The sequence below is a fragment of the Eulemur rufifrons genome, chromosome 24 (genome assembly GCF_041146395.1).
Source record: "Eulemur rufifrons isolate Redbay chromosome 24, OSU_ERuf_1, whole genome shotgun sequence".
Classification (NCBI taxonomy): domain Eukaryota; kingdom Metazoa; phylum Chordata; class Mammalia; order Primates; family Lemuridae; genus Eulemur; species Eulemur rufifrons.
In genome coordinates this window covers 7240875-7263088 of record NC_091006.1, presented here as the reverse complement: position 1 = coordinate 7263088, position 22214 = coordinate 7240875, and the positions used below count along the sequence as shown (strand labels likewise).

At 50.1% G+C, this 22214-nt stretch overlaps 1 protein-coding gene across 7 annotated transcripts in view; it reads left to right on the top strand.

Moving 5' to 3' along the window:
• The window catches only part of AKT2 (AKT serine/threonine kinase 2), a 44995-nt gene that overhangs the window by 19817 nt on the left and 2964 nt on the right, over positions 1–22214 (top strand). For all 7 annotated transcript variants that reach the window (XM_069457868.1, XM_069457869.1, XM_069457870.1 and 4 more), the window contains 8 exons: positions 7243–7371; positions 9027–9138; positions 16646–16799; positions 17289–17420; positions 18994–19059; positions 20072–20140; positions 20881–21003; positions 22080–22208. In XM_069457868.1, coding sequence (XP_069313969.1) covers positions 7243–7371; positions 9027–9138; positions 16646–16799; positions 17289–17420; positions 18994–19059; positions 20072–20140; positions 20881–21003; positions 22080–22208 — 914 coding nt within the window. The remainder of the gene's footprint in view (positions 1–7242; positions 7372–9026; positions 9139–16645; positions 16800–17288; positions 17421–18993; positions 19060–20071; positions 20141–20880; positions 21004–22079; positions 22209–22214) is intronic.

Sequence of the window (22214 nt, the reverse complement as noted above, 5' to 3'; positions counted from 1 at the left end):
CATGGAGTTTACATTCCAGTGAGGAGTGGGGACAAACAATAAATAAGCAGACAGATACTGTCAGGTGGTGATGTGGGACCCACTGGTGTTGGGCCTTAGGCCACGGAAATGGCCTTGGTTTTAACTTTCCAGGCCACAGCAAGCCCCAGGATATTGTGAGCCAGGGTGTGACTTGTCCCCAGACAGGTGCCATAGGACGCTGGGAAAGGATGGGGCGTGAGGCAGGGAGGGAGCCATCATAAGTAGGGTGGCCAGGGAGGGCTTCACTGGGAAGGGGGCGTCTGAATAAAGAGCTGAAGGAAGCAAAGGAGTGAGCCCCATGGTTGGCTGGGACAGTCAGTGACAGTCCTCTAAGAGGGGAAAGTGGGCCCACTAGAAGAGGAGTAGGAGGCTGATGGGGCTGGCCCTGCAGGGATCAGGGGACAGACCCATTCATTCTGCCCTGTCTCCACCCACAGACACAGAGCAGTGATGAGGGGCGGGGACCACTCCCCAGGACCAGGCCTTTCCATCAAACTGAGCAGAGGGGACACGTTTCCTGCTGTCCTTTTCAGGCAGGGGTGGCATTCAGGGTACCTCAGCTTAGCTCCCCAGTCTGAGCTCTGAGTTGGGGGCTGTTGAGTGAGCTTTCTGAACCTTGGCAGATACCAGAGTTCTAACCCTGTCTCTGCTGCTTCTCTTGGTGTGACTATAAGCAAGCTGTGTCACCTCACTGAGCTTTGGCTTCACATCTGTAAAAATGGGTTAACAACCCAGACCTCTGGTATTGTCAGCTCCATGAGGGATTTTCATGTGGCTTCTTTCCTGTGGTATCACTAGCATGTCAAACAGTTGTTCGCGTATAGTAGTCACTCAGTAAATGTTTGCTGAGTGAATGATGGGGATTGTGTGTGCATGTGTGCACGCACTAGGGTATGTCAGGGTTATGGCCTCCTGTCCCTCAGCCTGAGTTTGCCGAAGCTATAGCTCACTAGGCTGGGGTTCGGGGATCCCTGGGGGTGGGTGTGGAACTATTGGAGGTGTGGGAGGTTCTCTCTGCTCTCTGCTCAGCTCATGGCATTGAATTGGTCTTAGCCCCTCTTAGGGCTTCAGTGTCTCCATTCATGCTACAAGGGGCCAGATGAGCTGGCCACAGGCCTGCTCCTGTCTGCTGGGGTGGCCTGGCAGGACACACCTGCCTTGGGTTTGCACCATACACACACACACACACACACACACACACACGTGCACTCCTGGGCCTTCCCATTGCGTGTCATTCTCAGTAGCGGCTAGCAGAAGTGGGCAAGGCAATGTGGGCCCTGCTGACTGCCACTGTTGTGGTACCTGCTGGTATAATAGAGTAGGTGAGATTGAGTAATTTATAATGAACAGAAATTTCTCACAATTCTGGAGGCAGGGAAGTCCAAGATCAAGGGGCCAGCATCTGGCGAGGGCCTTCTTGCTATTTCATCTCATGGTGGAAGGGCAAGAGGCGACTTGGATGAAAGGGAAGAGGGCTTTTTTTTTTTTTTAATTTCAGCATATTATGGGGGTACAAAAGTTTAGGTTACGTATATTGCCCTTGCTCCCCCACCCCCCGAATCAGAGCTTCAAGCGTGTCCATCCCCTAGACCGTGTGCGTCGCACTCATTATGTATGTATACACCCATCCCCTCCCCCCCCAACACATCTGCCCGACACCCGATTAATGTTATTCCTAAATGTGCTCTCAGGTGATGATCAGTGAAACCAATTTGATGGTGAGTACATGTGGTGCTTATTTTTTCACTCTTGGAATACTTCACTTAGTAGAATGGGTTCCAGTTCTATCCAGAAAAATACAAGAAGTACTATATCACCATTGTTTCTTATAGCTGAGTAGTACTCCATGGTATACATATACCAAATTTTATTAATCCACTCATGTATTGATGGGCACTTGGGTGGTTTCCACATCTTTGCAATTGTGAATTTTGCCGCTATAAATATTTGAGTGCAGATGCCTTTTTTATAGAATGTCTTTTGTTCTTTTGGGTAGATGCCCAATAATGGGATTGCTGGATCAAATGGTAGGTCTACTTGTATCTGTATAAGGTATCTCCATATTGCTTTCCACAGAGGTTGCACTAGTTTGCAGTCCCACCAGCAGTGTATGAGTGTTCCTGTCTCTCCGCATCCATGCCAACATTTATTGTTTGGGGACTTTTTGATAAAGGCCATTCTCACTGGAGATAAGTGGTATCTCATTGTGGTTTTGATTTGCATTTCCCTGATGATTAGAGATGTTGAGCATTTTTTCATATGTTTGTTGGCCACACTTCTGTCTTCTTTTGAAAAATTTCTATTCATGTCCTTTGCCCACTTTTTGATAGGGTTGTTTGATTTTTTCTTGCTGATTTTCCTGAGTTCTAAATAGATTCTAGTTATCAGTCGAAAGGGTAGAGGCCTTAAGAGGTGACTGAGCTTGTCCTTTTGTCCATTTGTCTCCCATAATGACAGCTTTAATCCATTCATCAGAGTGGCACCTCCATGACCCAAACATCTCCCGTTAGGGCCCACTTCCCAACACTGCTGCATTGGGGATCAAGTTTTCAACATATGAACTTTGGGGGACGCATTCAAGCCATAGCACCCGCTTCCTCCTAGCTTCTGACAGCCACCAGTTTACTTTTTATCTTTGTGGATTTACCTGCTCTGGACATGTCATATAAATGGAATCACACGATATGTGGCCTTTTGTGACTGGCTTTTTACTTTTAGCATATGTTTTTGAGGTTCATCTATGTTGTAGCATGTGTCAGTACTTCATTCCTTTTTATGGATGAATAATTTGTGTGTAGATACATCACATTTTGTTTATCTGTTCATCTGTTGGTGGACATTGGGGTTATTTCTACCTTTTGGCTATTGTGAATAGTTGCTATAAACAAAATGTACAATATGTTTGAGTACTTGTTTTCACTACTTTTGGGTATATGCCTAGGAATGGAATTGCTGGGTCATGTAGTCCAGCAGTCCCTGGCCTTTTTGGCACCAGGGTCTGGTTTCGGGGAAGACAATTTTTCACAGACCCGGGGGTGGTGGGGGGGGAGGTTTTGGGATGATTCAAGTGTATTACATTTATTATGCAGTCAGACTTCTCTGCTAATGATTATCTGTATTTGCAGCTGCTCCCCAGCGCCAGCATCACCGCCTCAGCTCCACCTCAGATCATCAGGCACTAGATTCTCATAAGGAGATGCAACCTAGATTCCTCGCATGCGCAGTTTACAGTAGGGTTTTCACTCCTAGAAGAATCTAATGCCGCCACTGATGTGGCAGGAGGTGGAGCTTATGCAGTGATGCGAGCTATGGGGAGTGGCTGTAAATACAGGTGAAGTTTCACTGGCTGGCCCACCACTCACCTCCTGTGCGGCCCAGTTCATGACAGGCCACGGACCGGTACCAGTCTGTGGCCCTGGGGTTGGGGACTGCAGATACAGTCCATATTTATAATCTATATTTATAAGCTACAATATATTTAACTTTTTGAGGAAGCAGCTGTACCATTTTACATTCCCACCAGCAATACACGAAGGTTTTAATTTCTTCATATCCTTGCCAATGTGTTATTTCTCATTTCATTACAGCCCTTCTGTGTGTGTGAAGTCATACCTCATTGTGGTTTTGATATGTATTTGCCTAATGACTAATGATTGTTTTTTCATGTGCTTATTGACTATTTGTATATCTTTGGAGAAATCAGGCTGTTTGTCGTTTTGTTGAGTTGTAAGGGTTCTTTATATATTCTGGATACAGGACCCTCATTGGATATATGATTTGTATTTTCACCTACTCTCTATGCTCTCTTTTTTATTTTCTTGATAAATAAAATAAATTTATTTTATAAATTCTTTCTTATTTTCTGTCCTTTTATGGACAGAGGTTTTTAATTTTGAGTTCACTTTTTTTCTTTTGTTGCTTGTACTTTTGGTGTCATCTAAGAATCCATTGCCCAATCCAGGGTAGTGAAGATTTACTCCTATGTGTTCTTTTAAGGTTTTTTATAGTTTTAGCTCTTATGTTTAAGTCAATCTATTTTGAATTAATGGTTATAGTGGTATATACTATGAAGGAGGGGTCCAATTCCATTCTTTTTTTGAGACAGAGTCTTGTTCTGTTGCCCGGGCTGGAGTACAGTGGCCTGATCATAACTCACTGTAATTTGAACTCTTGGGTTCAAGCAATCCTCCTGCCTCAGCCTCCTGAGTAGTTGGGACTACAGGTGAACACCACCATGCCTGGCTAATTTTTAATTTTTTATAGAGATAAGGTCTTGCTATGTTGCTCGGGCTGGTCTCAAACTCCTGGCGTCAAGTGATCCTCCTGCCATGGCCTCCTAAACCACTGAGATTATAGGCGTGAGCTACCACACCTGGCCAAACTCCATTCTTTTGCATGTGGATATCCAGTGGTCCCAGCACCATTTGTTGAAGATACTATTCTTTCCCCCATTGAATGATCTTTGGCACTTTGACTGTTTAGAATCCACTGGCCATAGATGTTTGGGTTTATTCTTTGACTCTGAATTCTATCCCACTGGTCTACATGTCTATCCTTACACCATACTGTTTTGATTACTGTAGCTTTGTAGTAAGTTTTGGTATCAGAAAGTGTGAGTCTTTTAACTTTATTCTTCATTTTCAATATTGTTTTGGCTATTTGGGGTCGTTTGCAATTCCATGTGAATTTGAGGATTAGCTTTTTTATTTCTGAAAAAAAGACTGCTGAAATTTTGATTGGGATTGCATTAAGTCTGTAGATTACTCTGGTGGTATTGCCATCTTAACAGTCTTCCAATCTATGAACATAGGGTGTCTTTGCATTTATTGAGGTCTTTAATCCTTTCAGCAATGTTTTGTAATATACAAGCATTTCACCTCCTTGGTTAAATTTATTCCTAAGTATTTTATTCCTTTGGAGGCTATTATAAATGGAATTGTTCTCTTAATTTCCCTTTTGAATTGTTCATTGCTGGTATGTATAGAAAGACAACTGATTTTTATGTGTTGATCTTGCTAAATTTATTACCTCTAGTAATTATTTTGTGGATTTAGTAATTTTTTTGTGATTTGCTAAATTTCTAAAGAATTTTCTAAGTTCTTTGTGATTTTCTGAATATAGGATCATGTTATCTGCAAATAAAAGTAGTTTTACTACTTTTTAATTTGGATGCCTTTTCCAGTGTTAAATCACAGTGGTGAAAACACTCATCTTTGATCTTAGGGGAATGCTTTTGGTATTTTACCATTGAGTATGATGTTAGCGAGGACTTTTCATAGATGCCCTTTATCATTTTGAGTAAAAAAAAGTCTACTCTTAGTTTGTTGGATATTTTTATCATGAAAGAGAGTTGGATTTTGTTAAATGCTTTTTCTGCATCACTGAGATGATCATGTTGTGTTTTTTGTTGTTGTTGTTGTTCTGTTAATGTGGTGTGTTACATTGATTGATTTTTATATATTGAACCACCCTTGCACTCCTGGCATAACTTTTAGTTGATCATGGTGTGTAATCCTTTCGGTATGCCATGAATTTGGCGTTTTGTTAGTTTTTGAACCTTATATAAATGGAAATTTAGTACTACATTTGAAAACATTTAATAAGTCAAAACCTATAAGATGCTTAAGATAGTGCCAGACACAAAGTACACTGTAGTATCATCATCATCTTTGTCATCAACTTACGAATATCCCCCTGAGGGGAAACACTCAGAGAAGTGAAGTGATGTATTGGAGTGTGTGTTTCCCACACAAGAAAAGCAGCTCAGAGCCCACCTGCCCTGCCATTTTGCACGCAAGGCAAAGGCTTGGTGCACTCTTTGCTTTCACATTGGCCTAATGATAAAGAGCATTTATTGAGTACCTGTGGTGTGCTCGGCCCTAAGCTCATGATTGCCATATCTTTTTTTAACAGCCTCATTGAGATATGTCACATACTGTACGATTCATCCATTTAAAGTGTACAATTCAATGGCTTTTAGTATATTCAGAGTTAATGCAACCATCACCACAACCAATTTTAGGACATTTTTACTGCCCTAAAAAAGAAACCCTGGTGGCTCATGCCTGTAATCCTAGCATTCTGGGAGGCCAAGGCAGGAGGATCGCTTGAGCTCAGGAGTTCAAGACCAGCCTGAGCAAGAGCGAGACCCCATCTCTACTAAAAATAGAAAAAAATTAGACGGGCCCTGTAGTCCCAGCTACTTGGGAGGCTGAGGCAGGAGGATTGCTTGAGCCCAGGAGTTTAAGGTTGCTATGAGCTAGACTGACACCACAGCACTCTAGCACGGGCAGTAAAACCTGTTCCTCTTGGCCATCACCCTCTGGTTCCCACTCTCAGACTGTCCTCTCCCCAGCCCTAGGCAACTATTCCTGGAAATTTTATATAAATTGAGTCATATATATTTTGAGGTCCTTTATGATTGGCTTCTTTCACTTAGCATAAGTTTTGGTTCATCCGCATTGTAGTCTGTGTCAGTACTCTGTTCCTTTTTGTAACTGATTGGTTTTCCATTATATGGATCTGCCATGTTTTGTTTTCCATTCATTAGCTGATGGACATTTGGGTTGTTTCTACTTTTTGGCCATTGTGAATAATGCTGCTATGGACATTTGTGTATAGATTTTTGTGTGGCCATATGTTTCACCATCTCTTTTTAATCCTTAGCAGTTCTCTGAAGAGTGGGTTCTCTGTGTGTGTATGTTTCTGTGTAGAGTGCTTGGCTGTTCGTGGTTAGAACAATTGGAAGGGGTCAAGGGGTGCTCCGAGGGTGTGGCAGCAGCTCTACCCTGCCTGGCACAGAACTGTTGTGACATTTGATCCACCTGCACAGCTGTATTGGTGAATACCAGCCCATGGGATTTGGCCTTACAGGGCCACAGGACATGTGTGTTTGGAAGCCTAGGCCTCCCCTGGGACTAGGCCACGAGTTGGCAAGGATGGCTTGCTGCTGGCCACACGCTGAGGCAGCTGGTACCCCGGGCACTGCTGCAGGCACCTTCCTGCCAGCAATGACCTGTGGATCACTGGGGCTCAGCCCAGTACCCCAACCTGCGTCAGCAGGGGCCACCTCAAGGGCTACTCTGGGATTGGCATTCTCGTCCACCCTCCTCCCACTGTGATGCCCCGTGAGTCACTATCATACTCGTCTGCCTGCCCGCCGCCTGCCTGGGACACCACTCAACCTTGCCCTGACCTCTCTGCCTCCCCGCCTGCTTTCAGGTGAATACATCAAGACCTGGAGGCCCCGGTACTTCCTGCTGAAGAGTGACGGCTCCTTCATTGGGTATAAGGAGAGGCCCGAGGCCCCTGACCAGACCTTACCCCCCTTAAACAACTTTTCTGTAGCAGGTATGTCTTACGGTGAGCACACCAGGGTTCCGGTGCTCATAGAATGGCTGGCAGGTCTCAGGGGCACATGGGACTCAGTTACTCTTGAGCTTTGGGCCTGTCGCAGGCCTGTTTACCCTCCGATGTGTTTTCCGCCCTTGTCTTGCTCGCCCTCTGGGTTAGCTGGGCCAGGCGGGGCTGTCCTGGTGGAGATGGAGAGTGGGAGGGAGGGAGAGGCAGGGCATTTCCCCACACCCCTGCTGGGCAGCTGTGTGGTTCTAGCTTGTGCCAAGTGCCTCCCATCCTTCCCTCTGGTAACAGCCTCCTCCCTCTGTCTTCTAACCTCGAGGTGTTGTAGCTTCAGGGGTGGCAGGGCTAGCCTCATGTCCTCTGTTCCCTCCGTGGTACCCGAAGTGATGCCTTCCAGCTGGACCCTAATCAATGAAAATTTCACAAGCCCAAAGCCCTTGCTGGGGACTTGCAGAACACAGTCCTGCCCCCATCCCTGGCCTCTCTGCCGTCTTCCTTCCCTGCAGACCTGATCACTCACCGTGTCCTTGTTCCTCCTGCCAAGAACATTGCAGAGGCATCCCCTTCTCCAGTGCCTTAGCCCAGACCACCGTCCTCTCCCTTGCTTCTCTCGAATCAGCCCCAGACCCACTGTGCTCTGCGTAAAGCCTTTTCCTTGTTGCTCTCCTGTGTGCTGGTGAGCCCAGCACATCTGTTACCAGCCCCACCTTCTCACCCAGTTCCCAGCCTGTCCCCTGCAGCTCCTGGGACCTTTTTCCCTGGGTATCCTCTGGGTCCCTCATACCTGCTTAGTCCCAAATTGACCTTAAGTTCTCTCCTCCCCTCTCCCAACCTTCTATTCCCTGTCTCCATCTCAGGGGTGGCCCTGTCAACCCCCTAGTCCTTGGGTGGACCTTGTCCTAGATGTCTTCCTCTCTGCCCTCGCCTGTCTGCCTGCCCTTTCCTCCCTTCCCTGTGGCTTCACTCTGGTGTAGCCGCCTCCTCTCCAGCTGGGTTCCTGCCTCCCTGGGGCCCCAGCTTCCAGTCTCACCCTCTACATGACAGCCAGAGGGATGGGTCTTAATCTGTTCATGTCCCTTCCCTATTTAAAAGCCTTCCATGGCTCCCTGCTGTCCTGAGGACAAAGTCCAGATTCCTTGCCTGCCCATGGCCTCCAAAGCCCTGCCTGGCTGGCGCCGGCCCACCTCTCCAGGCTGGTCTCTTGCTGCTTCCCTCCTCTTGCTTGGAGCAGAATTGGCCATCCCCTGAGTATGGTGGGGCCCCTCTTACCTCTGGGCTTCTGTACATGGTGTACTCTTTAAGCTCCGTTTTCCTTCAGGGATTGGTTCAGAGATGGCTGCTTCCTCTGGGAATCCCTCCCTGACCCCTGTGCTGGGTCAGATGCCGCCTCGGAGTTTCCGCACACCTCTGGGCTTCCCCCCGCAGCCCTGGCTACTGAGTCATCACTGTCTGGTGGTCCGGCCCCTTCTCCACACATACTGGACCTTGAGCCATGCGAGGGCAGAGCCAGGGTTGTCTCAGTCACTAGAGTGCCCCAACACCATCTTGGCCTGGGGCTGGGCACGAAGGAGGTGGCTTGGGGAATGTGGGCTGCACCAGGCAGGGCTGCCCCTCACCCCCATGCTGTCCCCTCCCTCTACCTGCAGAATGCCAGCTCATGAAGACCGAGAGGCCGCGGCCCAACACCTTTGTCATACGCTGCCTGCAGTGGACCACAGTCATCGAGAGGACCTTCCATGTAGACTCTCCAGACGAGAGGTGAGTCTGGGCCTCTGTGTGGCTGCCCTTTGAGAGTGACCAGGCCTGGTGTGAGCAGAACAGGTGGAGATGGACAGATTTCCTCTCCTATGGGACCCTCCATAGAAGTTTCTAGTCTATAGTCCTTCTATAGTCTATAGTCCCAGCTGGAGCTGAGAGGAGCTGTGGTTCTCAATCTGAAGACCCCACTCTGTGTCCTTGGACTTGAGGGCCCATGGGAATCATGGGGCAGAGCTTGTGTAACAACACAGACTGCTGGGCCTGGCTCCAGGGCCTTGTATTGCCTGGACATCTGCAGAGGGTCAGGTAGCCATGTTCTTAACAAGCATCTCTAGTGATTTTGAGGAAGGTGGTGCAGACATTCAATTTGAAAAGATCAATTTCATAATCAGAAGAGATGAGATAGACGTAGCCATTAAAAAAATCCGTGTAAGGAGGTGTGTAGTAAGAGGTTCACTCCCTCCTCTGCCCTATCCGTCCAGCTCCCCGCACCCCCAGTGTTCTTACGTGTCCTTGAAGACCAGAAGTCTTTGTGCCCTCCTGCTTTTTTTTTTTTTTCCTTCTTTTTACACAAAAGATAGCATTGCACACACTGTTCTGGACTTGCTTTTTTCTCTTGAGTGTATCTTGGGGAATCTTTCTGCCTTAGTATACGGAGAGCTGCTGCTGCTGCTTTGTTTTATGTTTTGCTTTTATTTACTTTTTTAAAAAGCCAGACATGGGTGTGTCCCAAAGTTTGAGTTTGTTTAGCAGTTTTTTATTCATGGTGACTGGGGTTGTGTGGCCTTGCGTTTTCAAACACCAGTGTGAGCAGTGGGAAATCACACCTCACGGTAGCGTTAACTTTTTTTCCTTTCTCTATGGATGTGTTTGACCCTCAAGAGCCATGCGAGTTTCCTTTTCCACACTCTGTTCATATCATTTGTCTATTTTTCTTATTGGGTAGCTGGTCTTTTCCTAATTTATATTTGAAAGCTCTTTATACATTAGGGAGCTTAGCGCCCCCCCCTTTTTAAAATTTTTTTATTTTTTATTTTTTTGAGAAAGAGTCTCGCTCTGTTGCCCAGGCTAGAGTGCTGTGCATGGCGTCAGCCTAGCTCACAGCAACCTCAAACTCTTGGGCTCAAGCGATCCTCCTGCCTCAGCCTCCTGAGTAGCTGGGATTACAGGCATGCGCCACCATGCCCGGCTAATTTTTTCTATATGGATTTTTAGTTGTCTGGCTAATTTCTTTCTATTTTTAGTAGAGACGGGGTCTTGCTCTTGCTCAGGCTGGTCTCGAACTCCTGACCTCAAGCGATCCTCGGGCCTCAGCCTCCCAGAGTGCTAGGATTACAGGCGTGAGCCTCCTCGCCCGGCCCCCCCCCTTTTTTTGGAGACAGAGTCTCGCTCTCTTGACCCAGCCTAGAGTGCCGTGGCATCAGCCTAGCTCACTGTAACCTCAAACTCCTGGGCTCAAGCGATCTTCTTGCCTCAGCCTTCCGAGTAGCTGGGACTACAGGTGCATGCCACAATGCCTGGCTCATTTTTCTGTTTTTTGTAGAGATGAGGTCTCACTCTTGCTAAGACTAGTCTTGAACTCCTGAACTCAAGTGATCCTTCCGCCTTGGCCTCCCAGAGTGCTAGGATTACAGGCGTGAACCACCTCGCCTGGCTGAGCATAGCCCTTTGTAATGAATGGGAAATGTTCTTTTTTCCCCATATTGTCCTTTTGGATCTCACTTTGAGAAACACTCCTCTAGTTTGTCCATGGGCTAAGACTTCAGTAGACTCTCTGGAGAACCCTAAAACAGTGCCATCCTAGAGAGCTTTCTGCCATCATGGAAATGCTCTATATCTGCAGTGTCCAACACGCATGTGTGCCTATTGAGCATTTGACATAGGGCCACTGAGGAATGGAATCTTTTATTTTATTTAATTTTAACTGATTAAATAGCCAGATGTGGTTAGTGACTACCTTCTTGGACAGTGCGGTTTAAGAGCCTACACAAACAATATCACAGGACTTGTTACCATAATCTGTACTATAATGCTTATTGCATATCTTTGTCAAAGGTTAAAAATGTACTTGCTCCACCAGGGGGAACAGAATTACCATCTCAAGCCAGCTGAGGTGTTACTCAGTTGAAAACTATGGACCAAAACATGGACTGCCAGAAAAAACAAAGCAAGACCAGTAGTTGCATAGGTCCTGCATGTTGGCGGGCTGGGTTTTGAAGAGCGGATAGGAGTTGGCCGTGGAGCTAGGCAGGAGAAACGTTCGGGAAAAGGGACCAGCATATGCAAAGGCCTGGAGGTAAAACAGCTTATGCATTCCAGGGCCACAGAGGGTTCTGTGTCATCAGAAAATCAAGGGATAAGGAGTGTTGGAAAGGGGGGAAGTAGAGGTGCTTGAAGATGGAGAGCTCAGTCAGGGCCTTGGACTCCAGATGGAAATTCCCACAGGACTTGGCAGGGCTTGATAAGTTGGGGTTTGTCACAGGGTTGTTACAAGATTCAGGGGATTGATAAACAGGAAGCCCTTGACTCAGCAGTACCTGGCGCATGGTTTGCAAACCCAGAAAAGGAGTAGTGGGAGCCAGCAAGGTGTTTTAGTGGGCGAGAGAGATGATCTAGTTTCTATTTTTGCAAGATAACATGCCCTTCAGTGTAGGGAAGAATCCCATTACTAAGACTGTGGGGACTCGAGAGCCCCTACCTTCTTCCTTTTCTTAGCATCTTCTGCTGCAGCTGGAGAAAAAACTGCCGGGACTACTCTTAGAGGCCAGATCCCAGATTCCTGACCTTAACCCTGGAGGGGGTCATGAGCCAGCAACACAGCAAGAGAGAGGTGCCCTCTGCTCTGCTCATGGCTGACTGATGCTATCCTCACTGCCCCAGCCTACACAGGCCTGGCATTGGCTGGTCACTCCTGAGCCTGGGAGGGACACGAGGGTCGCAGGGCAGACGGGCACCATGCTGGTGACCGGTCCTTGTGTAGGTGCCGCAACACCCCCTCACTGGGCTCCTGGTTGCCTCTCCTGCCTTCTCCAGGGCAGCTGGGGACCCTCCCTGCGCCATCTAGTCCACTGCCAGCTTGTTGTTTCAAATGTAGAAAAGTTGAAAGAAGTGTAACGAATGAACATCCAGGCACCCCGTACCAAGATGCAGCAGTTCAGCTTTTGCTACGTTTGCTTCATCTGGCTATATTTTATGCTGACTCTTGAACATCTGTTCATACCTCGTGGCACTTTACCTGTTGATACTTCAGCGGGCATCTCCTAAGAATAAGGACTTTCTCCTGCGGAGTCATGATATCCTTAACTACACCTGAGATAATTATGTTCTTACTAATGTCTTCTCCATATCCATGCCATACTTGAATTTCTCTAGTTATCTTCAAAATGTTGTTTTTCAAACCAGTGTTAATTCAAGGTACATGTTGTCTCTTTGGTCTGTTTTAATGTAGTTTAGCCCTTTGTTTCCATTCCGCCCAGACTTTGATTTTTTTTGTATATGCCAGGATAGTTGTCTTATAGGGCATCCCACATTCTGGCCCTGTCGTATTATTGCCTTTTGGCATTGTTTACTTTGTTCTCCTGTGCCTGTGTTTCCTTTAAACTAGAAATGAGGTCTGGGGCAGGGTTGGCAAACTACAGCCCTGCCTTCCGTTTTTATAAATAAAGTTTTATTGGAACATGACCATGTTCGTTTATTCATGAGTTGTCTATGGCTGTTTTTGCCATACTGTGGCACAGTTGAGTAGTTGTGACAGAGATTGTGGCCTGCAAAACCTAAAAAATTTACTGTCTGGTCCTTATGCAGAAAAAGTTTACAGACCCTTGGTCTAGGCAAGCAGGAATGCTTAGTAGTGCATCAGATTAGTATGATCTTTTTGATGTAAATCTTTCTGTTCAGAACTCTGCGTGGCTTTTAGTCCCACTTGGAGTAAACTCCAGTCTGTGCCATATCCGCCAGAGTCATTTCCCACCGCTAGTGCCCGCTGTCTGCATCAGCCCACTGAGGCACAGGAAGGTCAAATGACCTGCCTGGTGTTGCCTGCAGGAAGGGGCAGGGCCACGATTCTCGCCCAGGCCATCAGTTCCAGAGTCTGTACTCTCAACCACTGTGTGGTCCCCAGCTGATACCGGAGGCAGACGGGCTGGGGAGGTTGGGCCGCTGAGGCCCCCGCAGCTAGTATGCAGCGGAGCTGAGGCCCAGGCGTCAGGCTCTGTCTGGCCCCTGAGCCTGTGCCCTGCCCTTGTGCCCTTCATGGGTGAACATGGCTCCCTCACAAGTTGATCCCCTGGCCCAAGTGAGGATGAGACGGTTCCCTCATGTTATTTTGCTAGTCATGTCTCTTGGTGGGGAGAAGTGTTCTTGGGGGAGGTTGGGATGCCTGGGTTTGTGTCCCCGGCCTCTGCGTGCTGGCTGTGTAAATGGGCAGATGGCAGCCTCTCTGTGCCTCAGTCTCCTCATTTGTAGAACGAAGTGAATCGCAGTACCCACTGCAGAGGGTTGTTGGGAAGATGAAAGGAGCTACTTCACATAAAGCACCACGGTGGCGGCCGCTGTGAGTGGAAGGTGTTAGTGTTACTGTTGTTTAGTGGGGGGATCCCTCTCTGAGAGGTGGTCCAGATCATAGCTCCTGAGGAGAGGTGTTCCTTACTTTGTTCCTGGGCTCTCTGGCATGGTGTCTGTTATTCCATGAAGCTTCCTGAGAGAGTGTCACTCCTTGATCCTCCTGGGTCTTGTCTGGGAATCCAGGCTGTGGCTTTCAGCAGCCTCTCTTGAGTCTGAGACAGGGAGAGGGAGTGTGGTGCCAAGGAGGAGTGGGCTGTGTGTGGGCGAGAGTCCCAGTTCTACCCTGTCCCTGCTGTAGGACCCCCATAGGTGACTCCCCCTGGAAATGCTGTCTTCCTCTCCAGTGCTCTTGAGAATTACATGAGCTGGTGTCTGTGGAGCTGGCTATTCAGAGCTGTTATTTTTCTAGTCATTTCTTTCAGCAGGGAAGGAGGTTGGTTTCCCCTTGGGCTCTCCTCTTGGAGGGTGGAAGGTACTTAAGCCTCAGCTGCCTTTTGCCCCAGACGCCACGTTGTGAACCCCTGAGGAGTACCCTGGACACCCTGGACAGGGGCCCTTGCTTTTTCTCTGGAATTCTAAGTGCTGCAACCTCACAACTTCAGTCTAGTTGGAATAGGACTGGAGGCTTTTCAGGCGGCTGCAGAAAAGCCGTCTCTTGTGTTGCCGTGGGTTCCCGAAGCTCCCTGTAGGGTGGGCAGCTTGAGTCAGGGTAGGCTGGGTAGGTCCAGGCCCCTCACCCTGTGTCTTTAGCACCTGCCATGAGTTGAGTCTGTCCGTGCCACCCTGTATGCATGCACGCTCTGCATGAAGCAGCTCAGCGGTGTCTCAGCAGCCCTGGTCCACAGAGAAGGGGATAGGCCGGGAGGATGAGGAGGCAGCGGAGCCGCCCTTGGAGCCCGGCCGGTGTGGCTCCAGAGCCCATGCCCCAGTCCACATCCGGGGAAGCGCCTCAGGGCTGCTTTTGGTGCCCGTGGTGTGGATGCGCTGTAGCTTGTGTGTTCAGGCTACTGCTGAGGGACCGTCTGTGTCCTCTCCACCCCTTTCTTTGTAAACAAAGATGACACCAGCCCGTACATCTTAGTCTGCAACCTGCTTGCTACACGCGGTGGTCTCTCGAGGCCTTTATGTATGAGAGATGTGTATGTATTTTAATTATTATATCTCTTAGGAGATCTTTGATTCCCCCCCCCCCCCCGCCCCTGAATCCACCATCTTACACTCAGATTGAACATTTTAAAATTTCTAAGAGGACAACTATGTCTGATAAAGCATGTCATGGGATGTGTTCCTACTCCATTTTTTCTTTTATTTGTGGAAAACAGGAATATTAATGTGGGGATTGGGATTCAGGCTATAACTTGTTCCAAAGGGGTTAGGGGTTATAGCAAGTTGAGAAGTGATGGCTTGAGTTGTTGGGTCACGGGGGGGAAGAAGCCAGTACCGCTCTGCCTGGGTGTGCACCGGGCCTCGCTGTGCACCGGCCCTAAGACCATTCGGACTTTGGCTGCCTTGCTTATCATTACCTGAAAACCTGCTGAGTACCCACCGTGAGTACTGGGGCACACCATGTTCAAAGGCCTCGTGGGACAGACCGCAGACCCTGGGCGGCAAGGGGCAGCGTGCCAGCACTTGATGTTTATGCATCTTACACAGCATGATCTCCTGTGAGTGAGGCCAGTTTGAGAAGGCAGAGCCTCCCCTGCATTTACTGGGACCTCTGAGCTTCGTTGCTGCTTGGTTCAGCAAGCCACCAGCTAAGCAAGAGCTGCCCTGCCCCTTGGCTCTGGGGAAAGCCACAGGCTTTTTATAATTCCAGCTACCAGGCCTGGAGCAACTGCTGTGTTTTTCTTGAATTTGGTTTCTTAATCTGTGCCTCAGTTTCCTCCTTTGTAATGCAGAAGGGAAGGGAGCGGTTAATAATAGTGAATGTCTGTTCTTAGCTCCCATCTGAGCTGGCTGCACTTACCGGGGCTTATTTAAATCACTGGGTTTTGGGAGGTTGCTGCTTGCACTCTTTGAATTTTTTCGTTCTTACTGAACATTTTCTTTTTCCCACTGGTCATGTGGCTGTTTCCTAGACACAGGCCAGATAAACAGGGGGCTCTCAATATATTGGGTTGAACCACCTGATTGCTGTGTGGTGGGTCAAAAATGGGGGGATATGGACAATTTAGTGTCATTCAGCCTAATATTTTTCTTTCTCTCCGGGCATTTTCATTTACTAGAACAGTTTGTAAGTATCAAAAGAAAATTCTTTCCCAGCAAGTTCTAAATCATGAGCAACAGAACTAGTTTATTCTTAAACTGGGCTTCCTTTTGCTGAGATCTGCTTCCTGCGCACCCCTTCTCTCTTCCACGTCCCTGGGCTGCCAGGACCTCTGTGCCTGCCGTGCCCTCCCTGCAGACTGTCCCCTTTAGGGAGTCATGTCGTTCAGCTCTTGCCTTGTAAGATCTTCAGCTGCTTTGGCTAACGAGTGCTTCCTTTTACTCTTGGTTTTGCTTTACAAGACATTGGTGACCTATAAACTTGAGCTTGTCATTTGTTCTGGAGGAATTCAAAGGAGCACTGTCTCCCTCACTCGAGGCTCAGGGTGGTGGCTCATTTTCAAGAAGAGAGTGGTCTCCCCACTTTGATCATTTCACTGCTGCCTGGTTTCAAGTGGCCCTGAGGCCAGGCCACTGCTGAGAAATCAGTGCTCTGTCTTCATATTCCACTCTTGCCCTTTCCTCCCCATCACAGCCAGAGGTCTGTGAAATTTCACTCAGGTCCTGTCAGCTTTGCCTGGCTCAGACAGATCTCACGAAAACGTGTTGGGTCATTTGCTCACACATTGGAGGAGGTGGGGCCGTGGCTGGGCTGAGAGGAGGCACTCAGCCCTTCTAGCCCTGAGGCCCAGGACTCACGGCTCCCCAGAAATCATGGCTCATGTATGCCCCCACACAGGGAGGAGTGGATGCGGGCCATCCAGATGGTCGCCAACAGCCTCAAGCACCGGGGCCCGGGTGAGGACCCCATGGACTATAAGTGTGGCTCCCCCAGTGACTCTTCCACGGCCGAGGAGATGGAAGTGGCAGTCAGCAAGGCCCGGGCCAAAGTGGTAGGTGCTGGGGGCAAGGGGTGGGGGCTGTCAGTCTGTAAGTGCCCCCAACCCCAACGCTGGCCTTGCCCCGCTTGGTTTCCATATAAAGTGTGCAGGGGTCCAGCTGAGAGATGTCTGCCCTGCACGGTGGGGTGATTCCAGGGTGTCGATGCCCCAGGGGCTGCTCTGTGCCCATGGGGTGAGGGGCAGCCCTGGGGGACCTGCTGCAGCTTTATCCTGGGGGGTCTTGAAGACTCCATGACCCCCATGTCAGAGCTCTGGGCTCAGCCCAGCCAAGGCCCTCTGCCTGGGAAAGCCGTGAAGTGGGACAGCCTTGGCCTGAAGGCCGCTTCAGAACGAACAGCTGCTGCCCAGAGCCTCCCTTCCTGCTCTAGCTGAAGCCATTTGGCAACAGTGTCTTCTGGTCTTCCTCTTTCTTTGTTCAAATTTCCCCCCATGGGCCTTGTGCCAGGCACTGACAGCCCCCACTCTGCCCATCCCCCACAGACCATGAATGACTTCGACTATCTCAAACTCCTTGGCAAGGGAACCTTTGGCAAAGTCATCCTGGTGCGAGAGAAAGCCACTGGCCGCTACTACGCCATGAAGATCCTGCGGAAGGAGGTCATCATTGCCAAGGTAGGCGCTCCAAGGCCTGCTGCTCGCCAGCATCTGTAAGGGCCGTAGTCTGGAGCCAGACCGTGGTTAGGAGCTCTGCAGGGCTGAGACACTGACCCAGCCTTCTGCTGCTGCAGTCTTACTTTCTGCCACAGATCCCATTCCCCTTGGACTCGGTCCTACAATTCCCTGGGCAGAAGGGGAGCCTTAGGCACAGAGAGGAGCGGGCTGCCTGCTAAGCTCCCCCACCCCACCCCCGGGGGGGCCTGGGGATACCCATGGACTGAGTCTGCCTCAGGGCCTCCCCCAGCAGGTGCTGGCAAGGCCTAAGAGGGGAGAGGTCCCTATGGGGAGGCTGGGCTGGGAATGGAATTCTATTTTTTCCCCTTATTTAAAGTTTTTGTAATGGAAGCTTCCAAACATAAAAATTTTGAAAAGAAAAATAAATATAATGGGCTCCCATGTAGCCATCATCTAGTTTCAACAGTTATGAGCATGTAGCTAATCTTGTTTCATTAGATCTGTTGCCCCTTCCCTTTTTTGTTCTGGAGTTGCTTTATTTTTTTAAGAGACAGTGTCTCTCACTCTGTCACCCAGGCTGGAGTGCGGTGGTGTCATAATAGCTCACAGCAACCTCAAACTCCTAGGCTCAAGCGATCCTCCTGCCTCAGCTTCTTGAGTAACTGGGACTATGGGCATGCGCCACCATGCCTGGCAAAGTTTTTATTTTTTGTAGAGGTGGGGTCTCACTCCTGCTCAGGCTGCCCTCGAACTCTTGAGCTCAAGTGATCCTCCCACCTCAGCCTCAGATGGTGCTATGATCATATCCAACAAAATTAACTGTTAATTCCCGATGTTACTGACCCAAGACAGGGTTTCTCAGCCTCAGCACTACTGACATTTTGGGCCAGGTCATTCTGTGTTGTGGGTACCGTCCTGTGTGCTATAAGATGTTTAGCAGCATCCCTGGTTTCTGCCCACCGAAGCCAGTAACAACCCCCCCAGTTATGACGATCAAAAATAACCTTATACATTTTCAAATGTCCTGTGGGGATAAACTTGTCCCGGGGGAGAGCCAGTATCCAAGCTGCCGCAGGTGGTTGAGGATATTTGGTTCTGCTGTTCAGTCAGATACCAAACTTGAAGCTGCATTAGTGTCATCCAGAGGGCTAGTGAGACAGTGCTGGGCCCACCCTGAGTTTCTGACTCAGTGGCTCTTGGGTGGGGCCCAAGAATTTGCATTTCTACAAGTTCCCAGGCGGTGCTGATGCTGCCAGTGTGGGGCCGCACCCCAGAACCGCTGCTCTCCAGCCTACGGCCTGGCTTGGGTCCAGTTCCTTCTTTGGGCAAGAACATTTGACAAGGTGGTGTTTCCCACATCCTGTGGCAGCACCTCAGGGGCATGTGGGTTCAGGTGGTAGCAGCCTGACCCCGCCACTGTGAAGTCCCCATTGGCTGTCTGCTTTACCGTTTTGAGAGAGCGTCACGGAATGGGATTGTGTTTCACCAAGACCTTGCTCCCCATCCCTCGGGTTGGATGGAGTGGGCAGGCCAGGTGTTGCCCACCAGCCCCTCACCCGTGCTCTGTCTGCAGGATGAAGTCGCTCACACGGTCACCGAGAGCCGAGTCCTCCAGAACACCAGGCACCCGTTCCTGACTGTGAGTCACACTCCCCTTCTCAGGCAGTCTGGGCCCTGTAGGCCAGCGCCTGTGGGCAGCTCAGGGAAAGGGCCTGAACCTGCCTTGGTGTAGGCCAGGTGGGCAGGGCAAGGTGCTGCGCCCCCGCCTCGTCTGAACCAAGACTTCGGGTGGGGCTGGCAGCTTCTTCATAGATGGTGGTTTCACGTAAGCGGACTGAAGATGTCACCATTATCAGGTGGCCCCGGGAGAGCATGGCTGCTGTCTTTGTGATTTAGGAGGACCTAGCCCAGGTGGTCCAAATGGGAGCATTATTTGTTTTGTTTTAAGTTATAATCAAAAAAAGCAGAGGTGTTAGCATCGTATTGCCGATCAACTCAGGCTGAGTAGGTATCTCTCTGGGGTATGGTCTCCATTGAGGCCTAGTGGTCATCAGTTAAATGGAGTAATTGAGGCTGGCATATGTGTCATTTATGTAGCTTAGTTGCTGTCCAGGTGTCCTATTAAGCCACAGCATTTGTTCCAGTGAAATCTTATGAGGTACCTCAGTGTGGAAGACAGAGAACAGTAGAGTTGTGAGCAGAGGGGTCACCCAAGGGGCCTCTGAGGAGCTCTCTGTAGGGCTCCGTGATGTGCAGTGTCATAGCTGCTGTCTGTTGGCTGCAGCTTGCCCATCCTGTCTTTGGAGTTGGCTCCAAGCCATTGCCACTCCCAGCCACAGCGCACATCACTTGTGTGCGTGTGAGTTTAACTCATTTTACTATTAAAATTAGGTGGAGAGAAGTGAAACAGCTCTGGTTGCCCAGAACATACTTGCTACCCTGGCGAAGGTAGAGGACAAGATGATTCACACAGTTATCTCTTTCCTGCCCTCAGAGCCATGAGTCCACTCACCTACTCCCCGTCTGCCTGACTCCCTCGGGCCCAGGCCAGGGCTGGGAGGGTACACGCAGAATTAACAGTGCCCCTGCCTCCGAGGCTCAGCAGAGCCTCCTCCTTCCCAGCCCCTACCCTGGCCGCCTTCCTCCCGCAGGCGCTGAAGTATGCCTTCCAGACCCACGACCGCCTGTGCTTCGTGATGGAGTACGCCAACGGTGGCGAGGTGAGCCGTGGGGACCCCCGGCCATGCTTTCTAGGTGTGTCCTTCCAGAGTGGGGGACAAGGCAGAGAGGAGCTGGGGTGGGGGTGGGGGAGGCAGGAGGCTTACTGTCATCTTGCCCTCCACCCGCTGCCTCCGTGGGACAGGCGGCATCATCTCCATTTTGCAGTGGGGGTAAGTGAGGCTCAGTGAGGTTAAGTGGCTTGCCCAGGTGACACAGCTAGTGAGAGTGGGGCAGACAGGTGTGGAGAGGGCTGCGGAAGTGGTTGGCTGACAGTGCTTTGAAGGATGTTCTCAGAGGCTCCAGAGGAAGCATCTGAGTGTTGAAGTCCACCAGCCCTCTCTTTCCCTGTTTCTTCCTGAAGCAGTTCAGTTCAGCCACTGCCTGCGCTGAGGTCACACTTCTGTCACCCACTGGTCTCTGGCGCCCTTCTGTACGCAGGCAGATGCAGCTGCCTGGAGTGAGATCGGTTGTTTGCTTCATCTGTCCCGTTTGGGCTCACCTGAGGCTTCCTGTCACTTGCTCAGGACTCGTGTTCCTCTTTGCTCCCTCCCTGGCCTGTCTCAGGCTGTCTCTCCATTACGCTCTTATTGGCACCGACTGGCTGGTCCTTGTTCTTCTCTACCCACTGTCCCTCACTTGGTCTCTCTTGCTGGCACTTGCCAGTTGGTGGAGCAAGTGTCACTGCCCTTCTCTCTGGGCTGGGGGTCTGACTTCCTGTCCCCACCCCTTCCTCCGGCAGCTGTTCTTCCACCTGTCCCGGGAGCGTGTCTTCACGGAGGAGCGGGCCCGGTTTTATGGCGCAGAGATTGTCTCAGCTCTTGAGTACTTGCACTCACGGGATGTGGTGTACCGTGACATCAAGGTTGGTGTGTGGCTGGGGGTGCGGGGGGACAAACACACAGAGGTTCCAGGCTGGCCCGTGGCACACACGCGGGACTCATAGCAGGGAGGCCGGGATCAGGCCTCTGCCCTCATGTGCTGAGCTCCCCAGCAAGGTCCAGGGCGGCGGCTCCGCAGCAGGCAGCCCAGCTCTTGGGACCTTTCTGCGCCTCCTGTGAACACTCCCAGGCTGGCAGGGGCGTAAATTGGCACAAGCTCTAATTTAGAAGATAATTTGACAGTGTCCACCAAAGCTGAGTGCACAACAGAAACGGGGACGTGTGTGCACCTCAGGGAGTGTAGATACAGGCTGAGGGGAGCACAGTTCGCGCTAGCCCAAACTGGAAGCAGCCCAGAGAATAGGTGTATTCACACAGGGGCTTCTGTGCAGCAGTTAGGGAACAAACTATAGCTATGCACGTAGGTAAGGTCAAAGGAAAAAGCCAGAACAGACGAGGGGAATCTGTAGGTGTGTGTACATGTGGGTGGTACACTCTGTAAAGAAAAGCAAGGGAGGACAAGTCACTTCTCAGCAGGGGTCAGGCAGTAGCTGGGAGGGGCACATAGGGGCTTCTGGGGGTTACTGATGTTATTTCTTGACCTGGTGGAGGTTACACAAAGGCCCCACTGAATTGCCCATTTATGTTTTATATTTTTATGCTCTTCCTGGTTTATATTTCATAATTAAAAGATAAAAAGCTTAGGAAAAAAACAGAAGAAAGCTAGGGCCCCTCACAACCTGAATATAAGAAACTGCAGCCCACAATGAGGGCGGCGGGTGGGCGGGCCTGGCCCCATCTCTCCCTGCCTGGTCGTTTTCCAGCTAGCCCGGGGAGTGGCCGGGGCGGGAGGTGTTGGGTCTGGCCCCCTCCAGGCCTCAGAGGGCGAGGCCTTAGCCTTGCCCCGTGTGTGCTGTGGCCCAGCCTGGCATGGGGGAGTGGATGTCCTGGAGCCCCTGGCGTGGCAGCTGCCACCCTGGGCCACAACCCCCTTGAGGGAGGGTCTGGGGTGACAGGAAGTCCGGAGGGCATGCCCCTGATGTGTTGACTTTTCCAACAGCTGGAAAACCTCATGCTGGACAAAGATGGCCACATCAAGATCACTGACTTTGGCCTGTGCAAAGAGGGCATCAGTGACGGGGCCACCATGAAAACCTTCTGTGGGACCCCGGAGTACCTGGCGCCTGAGGTACTG